Source organism: Haliotis asinina, chromosome 2, assembly GCF_037392515.1.
Source record: "Haliotis asinina isolate JCU_RB_2024 chromosome 2, JCU_Hal_asi_v2, whole genome shotgun sequence".
NCBI classification, from domain to species: Eukaryota; Metazoa; Mollusca; class Gastropoda; order Lepetellida; family Haliotidae; genus Haliotis; species Haliotis asinina.
This window is the reverse complement of record NC_090281.1, coordinates 50902573-50913124: the sequence shown is the minus strand read 5'-3', so window position 1 is coordinate 50913124 and position 10552 is coordinate 50902573. Positions and strand designations below refer to the sequence as shown.

Genomic DNA, 10552 nt, shown 5'->3' with positions numbered 1-10552 from the left:
TTGAAACGACACATTTTCTGGAATTAGTATCGTGGAGGTATTGTTCTGTATTTAACACAAATTCAAAAATGCTGTAAAAATGGGATTTGGGCGACTATATCAAAGATGAATTCCAGGTCTGAGTGTACATATTTTACAATCTTTGTGAAAAAGCATTATAAAATGACTCGTGGCAGGTGATACTTAGTGACAGAAATACATCACTATAAAACCACTATAAAAATGAATTTGTAAATTTCTTACATTCGTTGCCCAGTTTGATTTTCCATAAGTATCAAACAAACATATCATAACATTTCTTGGAAAAATCATGATAGAAACATCTTCAAGAGCATCACCCGGTATTTAATAACTTTTTTCTGCTCGACCTCATTCACCATTGATCATCATATCTGATCTTATACTTAATTTATCTTCTAGATTTTTTACACGCGTAGAAGTGACCCTTTTCTAATGCTTCCAAACGAGAACCTCCCCAGACCGCTGCCCAGTGTAAGAAACTTGGCTTAAGTTTTGTATCAAACATTGTGAAATCTGTTTCTCAATTACTTTAAGTTTCTGTAAATGCCCATATGAATTTTCGTCCCTGTAAAGCAGAACTTTTACCTTGGTGATACCATGGTTAACGTACTGGCAATATGGATACCTAGACATATATCCTCTTACAACATATAGTCTCCATTTCAAAACCATGTTTCTGATTTGGATAGTTTACCGCCATTCTTAAAGACAACAACCTTTGTTTGATTTGCATTTACATTAAACTTAAACTCAAGGAAATGGCTTTTAAGTAAGGTCATTTGTTTTTGTAGACCCTAAAACTGTACTTGAGAACATGATGACATCATCAGCAAACTATTCATTTCACATTATAATAGAATTTTCCATCAGGTACTGCTGGGTGAGTCGCTTCCATAATTTGTTCCAATCAACTGAGCCCACTGCTTTGGTAAGATCTACAAATAAAACAATCTTCCACGTGAGATATACAGCTGTACAAGGCTTTGAAGATTGAACTTATTATCAGGGTAGAGTAACCCCCTCTAAACCCCTCTTGTGATTCATGAACTTTAGCCCAGAAAATGCGCTATCCTATATTCTTTAGGTAAATGATCATAGCGCTTACAAGCGTTCACTAGTATTTCACAAAGTTTGTATTCGGGCAGGTAAGACTGTTGTTAAATTTGCTAAACAGGTAGATCTGTAAAGTCCTTTTGAAAGTGCAGAGATTGTTTTCGAGTCAGCATGCAGTTCATTCCACAATGTTGCTGCATTGAAGATGGTTTTCCCAAACCATCTAAGTCTTGGGTTTGGTTCACAGAGGAGACATAGATCGAAGTTGCCAAAGTGATTCATAGTGCTTTGATAGATAGGCAGACTGGTGATAGTTAAGAACATTATCTTCTACTCAATCCTGGCTTGAACAGGATGACCTCATCAAAACATGGGTTAACACAATGCAACCCATATGTCTTGGTTAATATGTCATTGTATCCCATGGCCAGTAGCGTAGATCGATGCTCATACTTTCATCACTGGATGGTGTGGTCCAGTCTGTATTAGTTGCAGATCTCTGTCATATAGCAGGAATATGGCTGAGTCAGCAAACAACAACCAGAGTGACTCGTGTTGGGACGTTGTATAGAAACGTATTTCTTCATGACAGATATATTCTGTATGGCACGTGAAGGGAAATTGCTCTGTCTACCAGTTGCTGATTCTGTTACGAGCTTTTCTTCCTCTACATTTGTCGAAGAGGAAGACGAGGACGAACACCAAGAGTTCCGCGATCTCTGCCACTGTCAGGATGCTGGCTCCGAGACACAGTCCCATCTGACCCCCGACACTGGCTGCAACAACAACACCATCACATCAACATCTACGTCGTGATTCTTGACGTATCACAATTCTGAAAAGCGCATCACAGCTACATGATATAGTGCAGAATGTCATATGGTGCAGATTGTCATATGGCGCAGAATGTCATATGGTGTAGAATGTCACATGGTGCAAAAGGGACGTAACTTTGAACACTAAATCCAGACGCTCCAGGTCGAATCGTGCTCCGTCCCAGGATTTATGGTATAGGGGAGCTTCAGCAATTGCATACTTACAAAACAGAGAGGCAGCAGTATATTGAGGTAGTTGTGTGACGGATGTCACCATCATCTGGTCGTAAAACACTTTCAGTTCCAAAAAGTTATCTCTGAATAACACACATGGGCAAATAGTTATACACAAATATTAAGTTCTTGGGAGTAAAGTCAATGACATTTTGATCAACGTCAAGATCAACCTGCAATTCAAACCATAAACCACCATGTTTGAAGCACAATTTTATAACATCAAACGTGAAGCTTTTATGAAGTATTTTGGGGAATCCGGGCGAAATTCATTCAGACTGAAACATAAGGCTTAAATCTCAGGGTGTATACAGAACCATTCCCGTTGTATAATGAGCATTTATTTATGAATTACTATTAAATGATGATGAGACCAGGTGTTCCCTAAAAGGGATCCCTGTCCAATCCATCTGCGGAAATAAAAATATCCATGACTTGTTTTAACCTTTATTAAGTAAGAGTGTGGAGAACGTGGAGTTCATACATCATACTCTCCCTGTTCTTGGCCCCCGTTTCATTGAGAAGCGAAGATTCCCATTTGTCGGCGGGGAAGGAACTGGAGGACACCTGGGCTGTGTACCTGTCGAACACGCACTCGCTGAGACACCTACACTCCTTCGCGAAGGTACCATTCTTGGACAACGATCCTCGTAAAAGGAAACGTGCATTCAGCAATATTTACACGATTTTGGATATTTCAAGATACATTAAACCAACATGCCTAACACGTTCTTGTGGTTTCTGCAACAGGCATGTCTCATTTTGAATCCATTGTTACCAAACCGGGAGACCACAGCCTTGACTCTGATATTTCCACAGAAAATCAAGATTAGCTTTTGATTGTGGTTTATTCCAATATTTACTGAGGTTGATTTGTCTAAGCCACAACAAGACGTCCTTGTGAAATATACACACCTGATGCAATTGATTAGACCATCAATGTATTCACGCTAAACGAAATCTTATTTCGTTTCTTTCCAGTCTGTCATTTCATTTTGTGTAAACCGGAAGTGTGAATTGCCAAAGATAAAGCACTTTCTAAAGTGACGATAGCCGGCCCTTGCATGTATATTTTACTTAGCTGTCACAGAGGCCAGGCAGACCAGACAGTTCAGTCAAATCATCATGAGCATCGTTCTACGCAGTTTGATTAGGGGGGATTATTTCAACCAAATCAGTAAACCTGACCACCCTAACCCATTAGCCGCCTCTCATGACAAGCATAGGTTACTGAAGATTAATGAATCTTCACGGGCATCGTGTTAAGGGTAAAGAGCTGATATACTCACTAACAGCAGGATTGTAACAAGTATGCAGTTGTACTAGGGAGCAGCGACGACTAGCCACTGTAATGGAAATCAATAAAACAATGCTTGCGATTTGCCACAGGTGGGTTTTGATGTCTAATATAAGAATTTTGTCGAGAGAGCTTAGCGTGAGTAATAAAAGCGGAAGTTGGTTTGTCCAGTACACCGTAGATCTGTGTCATATTACCCTGTTCTTCAAAAGAGTTCTTGCATCGTTCCAGTAGTATTGCAGTATTCCATATAAACTGATGCAAACATTTAACAAATACACATACCTGGGACATAAGGTCCAACACACCCACACTGTTTAAATGCCTTCAGCTGAACACACTCCATGAAGCAATGGTCATAGGAATAGCGGGAGTAGAACTTCAGGGGATTCACAAAATCAAGACTGTTTGTGTCCACGCAAGCAGTGTCATCAAATGCCATGTAGGGGTGGGTCTGGTAACGATACTAGAAACAAAAGTCAGTGATGTATTTGAAATGTTCTGAAATTGTGGGGCCGAATGCATGCATGCATGTCGAGAGTCCATGGTGATGACAAGTCTCATGTAACAGCTGTTTGGCATCGATGGGCTTAAAGTAAATGCACCCTTCGTGAATCTAACTACTATGCCATGCTGTCTCAAGGGCATACTGTTGAATTTGATCACGGGTGATAAGGCTGACCTTGCGGTGTTCAGTGCTTCGTAACTGAGACCTTGTTTGTACAGGTCAGCCAGAAAGCCTAATCCAAAAAAGCCTAATTAGTGATGAGGACATGTGTGGACGTCGCGGGGTATACAAGTATAAAAAGGGTAAGTAATGAGGTAGTTAGGTAGTTGGGTAATTGGCTGACATAGTACCTACCTTTATAGTCTCTTATGTATAGAAGTTTATGTCCATGCGGACCTCATATCTGGGAAGACAAGACGATGTCACGCTTCTTGCATGCTCCGCCATTTTGAAGGGCAGAGATGCAAGGAGCGCGCATTGGCCCAATCACGTGGCCCGATGTCGGCTATATATACGTATAAGCCTCCCATAGGCAGTAAATCGTCAGTCGTCCGATGCCCACAGCTGGTACGTGTTCTTGCAATCGCAAGTCTTGTACTAAGACCAGCTTCAGTTTCCATGTTTTGTTTGTTATTTTGGGGATATTGTATTGATTTAGTGGTAGTTTGGGGAACGGATAAATAACATAAGAAGAAATAGATTTTCTTGTTATTTACGGGAATAAGTAGTATAGGTGAACATATTCAAAACTTAACTGTATTTGAGCAGGATTTAGGTAGGCAGAGAGAAATACGTAAATCGTTGTTCATACCCGATAAGATCCTCAATAGTCACAACCGCATTTGGGAGACACAAGTTCTTGAAGGGAAGGCTTACCGTCTTGAATCGTTCATATTTGGCTATACTGCAATGAGGATCCGCAATGAATCTCTCGCCTTTTGAGAATAAGTTTTGGCATCCAGCTCTGAATTCGACACATTGCTCTCCATTGTAGGTTTTGCAAGCATATCATGCAGTTGTTATGTCTTGACGTCTGAAGTACGAAATGATTTCTTCGCCTCACACCGCATCTCCTCTATTACACCAGCTTCACGAAAAGCACGAAAAGTTCTTTCATTTTCTCACGATTCACCGTTTTTTTTTTGCAGTACATCACTCACAAATATAGCAAGACCTTGGTTGACAGGCGGTGATGTGTGGTCATCATCACCGATAAACAGGTCACCAATGACATCTGATGCATTCTGGCCAAGGTCATCAACCTTGATCAGTCTCGATCTTCTAAAACTTGGTCTTTTATCCACTCAAACAGACTGAAACACCCTTCTTTCTTTAGGAAAACATCGTCACTGCAAAAGAGCGTCATAAGTCATGCCCCCGGAGGCGTAAACAACCTCTAGAGGAATGACGTATGACGCTCTTTTGCAGTGACGATCTTTTCCTACAAAAATAATCTATAGCTCTGACAATACCTCATACCCAAACGCATTCAACATGGATGGCCAAAGATGGATAATTATAAAAATGAAAACAGTAGAAACTAAAAACAAAACTCACCGAGACGGGTGCTCCTTCCAGCTACGCCATGTTTTGATGTGGGAGTTTCAGGACGCGACCGTCAAATCACGGAACGGAATATATCTCCGAAGATGGCCGAGCGTGTTTCAAGTATTACCGACATTGCTTCCGATAAGGGCGCTGTGTTCATGTTATTACCCCTAAACTACCGATATCGCTGTAATTGTTTCGCGAGTGGGCTGCGTTTGTTTACATTTTAGATGCAATTCCTTCAAATTTGCCGTAATTCCTTCAATTACGTAGGGGAGGGCCTGGTCTCGCGTGACTGACTGCATTACTGGCACTGATACCTCGAACTGTCACCTTAACCTGTGATTTCTTGTGAGCACCGTCACCCTCCGTTTCACATTGTTCGTTGTGCTTAAGTTGAAACCTTTCAGCATCGACAAAACTGTTTTGACGAGGTTCACGGTCGACTGCTTCAGTCACTAATTTCACTCTTCGGTGTCACATGTCCGGAATTCTGTCGCTGTTGGGTCGCCATCTTGAATTTTAACCACTGATCCCGGCCGCAGCCGTTTGACCAATAGTTTAAAAAGTCAGCTGGGATTCACCCAGTCCCAGTGGGATTCCTTCACGACAGCAGCAGGGTATCGCAGAAGCACAAGTATTCACATAGACAACTCAAATTAAACTGCAATCAAGCTTCGTTAATCACCGATGTCTTGCAGAACGCATGCGTACATCTCAAGGAACACCTATGACAACATAGTTTGGAGGAATTCTTCTCTGGAGCTCTCAACTTTCCATGCTGCATAACCAGGATGATACCCTTGGCGCTTTCTATACTAACGGCAGCGTGTTTCAAAGTAATCAGAATATATAAGCAAACATACCCGCCTGTACTTACATGTCACCTGTTAAGATTGAGTGAGTTAATGTTTAACTTCACGTCGGCAATATTTGAGTCATATCGTGACGGGAATCATGTTTGACATTGAAAAGTAATGGGTGTATAATATAAAAAAAGAAACCCTTCAAAGGAAACTATTACCACTATTTGAACAATACAATATAAACACTGGCTCTAGATCCCCCCAAACTGAAGGTAAATCACCGTACTGGGGACCGCCCGTGAAGATCCCGGATACAACTGGTCTTCAACAACGCATGCTTGTCAGGCTCTCGGACCTGGCTGGCACATGCCATCCAAATTACGTAGATTTGGGCTAACGTTGTTGATCACCGGATTTTCTTTCAGCCTCAGTTATATACATATCGCTGCCAGAATCGCTGGAGTATTGCTGAGTGCAATGTTAAAAAACACCAAACCTACCCACCTGAAGTTTTTGTATGGCAACATATGTTGAGGACCCAGGCGCAGCTGTCACGACAGTAGAGCTGGCGTCTGGATGGACGTCCGGGTGATGGAGAAATACCTGCGATCACACATAGAACAATTCTTTCTCTCCCTGTATGTATTAAAATCTCGGGCGCACATACTCAAACCTCTGATACATGAACATAACCTTAATTATCTTAATTTAACAAAATTAGAGAGTATAAGTAATGATACTGCTGCGTGAGTGGTAGTTTCATGCTTAATCCAAGTGATAAGCACTTAGCGTGATCAACTGATCTGATGTTTTGGTTTCGCTACCAGAATTAGTTTAGTTGAAAAAGATTAAGCACCATTGTTATATAATTTAATAATAGACTTTCTTTAAATGATGTCGTTTTCCCTGTTTAACGCCTATTAGTACCAGACAATTTTACAGTGTGAATTGCCTCGTTGAAACAATGATTTATGGCGAAGTGGCCACCGAGTTTTCACACCTGTTAATCCCATTCCCATTGTTTCAACGAGGCAATTACATTTTCGCGGGTATTGTCACTTTGAAAACTCTTGCAGTGTCGCATAGGTATTGTTTATCATCTCATCTGGTACGCTGGTCTTTTCGGGCATGTTGATAAATTCAAATTATGGCTCACATGTCTTACATTGTTATTATTGTATGTATGTAGTATATGTCGGGTTTCACCTCTATTCGCCTTCAACCCATATCGCATACAAAATCAATGTAGGCTTATTAGGATTGGAAAATGCACCCCAGTACTTTTAAATCAATCTTTCACGACGTGAATCCACTAAGAAGTTACATCTGTGTTATAATGAAGCGGATGGGAATAATGCATAAGCCTTTTAAATTGTAAAAGCTATAATGAAATACGGTCAAATTCACACTGTAAAATTGTCTGGTACTAATAGGCATTAAACAGGGAAAACGACATCATTTAAAGAAAGTCTATATTAAATTATATAACGATGGTGTTTAATCTTTTTCAACTAAACTAATTCTGGTAGCGAAACCAAAATATCAGATCAGTTGATCACGCTAAGTGCTTATCACTTGATTGATCACAGAAATTTCTGTAGAAATAAAACTTTCTGCCAGAAATTTCTGTAGAAATAAAAATTTCTGCCAGAAATTTCTGCAGAAATGCATTTTCAGAGCCAATTTGTGAGCTTATTAACACGTGGACACACTGGCACGTAAGTTTTCCGTGTTTATCTCCTCGAGATCTTTCCAATGATATAAAATATGTCTTTGTAGCTTGCTCCCTTCTGTGTGTCAAGTTAGGACCTGAAAAGTTAAGCCCGGCCTTAAAAGCTTCCGATATTTACTTTTTAGCTTGGACTATTTTCAAACAGAGTTAATCGACGCGAGAGTTACTTAGTGAAGGTGCTATTTACCTTAATCCCTGCTGCCATGTTGTTTATATAGGTGTAGTCGTTCTGGTTGATGTTGAAAATGACGATGAGGTTTGCGTCGTCACCTGCCCTGAACACACTTTTACTGGCATTGACGTTGAAGGTGTGGCAGAGCCCCTCATAAGTGAAAATAGGTTGGAAGTCAGTCATACATTTAAAGATGTCACCACCAAAGACACATTTAAACAACATCTTGGAACCTTCCATTGACATGTTCTTCAACCATTCTAAAGACACCGGTTTCTGAAACACATCTGATGTTAGATGAGAAAATGAGTCTTTTCTCGTCTTTCCTCGAGAAATATTGAAAAAATAGTTCTCCATCTCTGGGTAAACGTCAAGGCGAGTGTTGTTGAAGGTGCATCTGTTGCAGATGGTGACGGCAGGGAATTTGATTGAATGTTTGATTTGGGGTGTGATCTTGGTGACGGTTGGATAGCTATAGTAGGTTCCTATCTCTTCGACAAGGTTGTAGACGAGAAACCCCGTGGTGGAACACAAGACCAAACTCCATAACAACCTGTTGAAGCCAAAAAAAATGGAACTTTAATGAACACAAGAATAATTGCCTTAACAGTGGAGAAACAAGACCACATTGTGAATTCTTTGGGAAGTGCGTAATCTGGAAGTTTTGAAATGAGCTACATCAAACCGGTCTATTGGAAAGGGTGACACTGTGTATTAAAAAACCAAGCTGCCGATCGCAATTTGTAATGATGTCTTGGACTAGCATTTAAAACATGCGACTAAATGACTCATGTCAACTGATACAATTTAGCGATGAAGTCAGGTTTTAGCTCGTAAAGGTGTCTTCTTATTCATGTTTTTATCATTTTTACAAAACAACCCCCTTCCCCCCTCCCCACACCCCTCCCCACACCCCTCCCCACATCCCCACCGTAACCCCACACCTCAACCCAACACCTCAAACCAACAAACAAAATAGAAACAAAACAAAAACAAAAGTATACATAAAGAAAAAAGCAATGCGAAATATAAACCCCAGAACAGCATAAGAAAAACAAAGAATAACAACAGGAAACGTGCACAAAATCAAACAGATATTATATGGAGAGTTTGCGAAAGCGGTTTACAAAAAAGTGATGATACTTTATTGTCATGTGTCTCATCGACGGTGGAGTAAGGCAAGGACAGCATTTGTCTCCTTCGCTGTTCCGATCGCTATTTGTGTGGATGTCTTGGACTAGCACTTAAACGATGTAGTCAGGTTTGAGCTCGTAAAGGCGTCTTCTTATTCATCAGTTTTACAAAACACCCCCCAACCCCCTTCCCTACACCCCGAACTAACATCCCCACCGTAACCCCACACCTCAACCCAACACCTCTAAGTCTAAAACAAACCAACAAGCAAAACAGAAACAAAACAAAAGCAAAATTAAACATAAAGAACAAAAACAATACGATATATATATATGTGAAGATATATATATATTTGCTAGAGCAGTTTACAAAAAATGATGATATTGTATTGTCATGTGTCTCATCGACGGTGGAGTAAGGCAAGGAGAGCATTTATCTCCTTCTCTGTTCTCGCTTTTTTAAAGAAATGCTACAGGACTGAGATGAAACACGACCAATGTTAACCTGCAATGTTATCACAACTGCTTGCCACGTATATGATGTTGCTTGAGATAACCATTTTTTTCTGTATGACATTACTTTGTGAAATGGATCTGTATATCCATGACATAGTTGTTTTCCTTTTAGTAGTAGTACTGCATAAAATATTGTCTCCTAAGGGGGAACTTTCTAAAGTAATTTAATATGTACATATTCCCATAACATTGCAACCATACCTACCCACGAATCGAAAACGGACTGCACGAAATAGGCTTAATCTTATCAACAGCATGGAGGCCTGTAGTCTGGCTGAATTCAATCCACAGATCTATCAGTCCATACTCTGCCAAAGGCTGGTCTGCATCAGGCTTGATAGTCTGAGCCAACTTCCCATCCATAATGTCTGAAAGCGTATTTCATAGTGAGATCACATTTAGCGAATAACACATGAACAAAAATGACAATGCTTGATGTAGTTTACGTAGTTTAATCCGATTTGTTTCTTATACTCAAAAAGGCAGAGCGATTGGAGCCGATGAGATGTGTCAACCAAGTCAGCGAGCCTGACCACCCTATCGCGTTAGTGGCCTCTTATGACAAGCATATTCGCCTATTGTGGCAAGCATGGGTTGCTGAAGACCTATTCTGCCCCAGATCTTCATGGGTACGTTGACACAAGTTTGCTCACCTAGTATCATCACTTAAGTAAGCGTCTACTACATTTTTGAATGTGAATGCACACAGCAATCAAA

General features: G+C 40.4%; 1 protein-coding gene across 1 annotated transcript; it reads right to left on the bottom strand.

The window, feature by feature from the left end:
• Positions 1–1704: 1704 nt before the first annotated feature.
• Positions 1705–10198, bottom strand: LOC137271867 (acid-sensing ion channel 2-like). Its single transcript, XM_067804259.1, has 8 exons — positions 10041–10198; positions 8202–8739; positions 6787–6885; positions 3706–3886; positions 3413–3469; positions 2608–2770; positions 2115–2206; positions 1705–1850 (listed from the first exon to the last, which is right to left on the bottom strand). The coding sequence occupies exons 1-8, from the start codon at positions 10196–10198 to the stop codon at positions 1705–1707; spliced, it is 1434 nt and encodes a 477-aa protein (XP_067660360.1).
• Between the last annotated feature and the right edge of the window lie 354 nt (positions 10199–10552).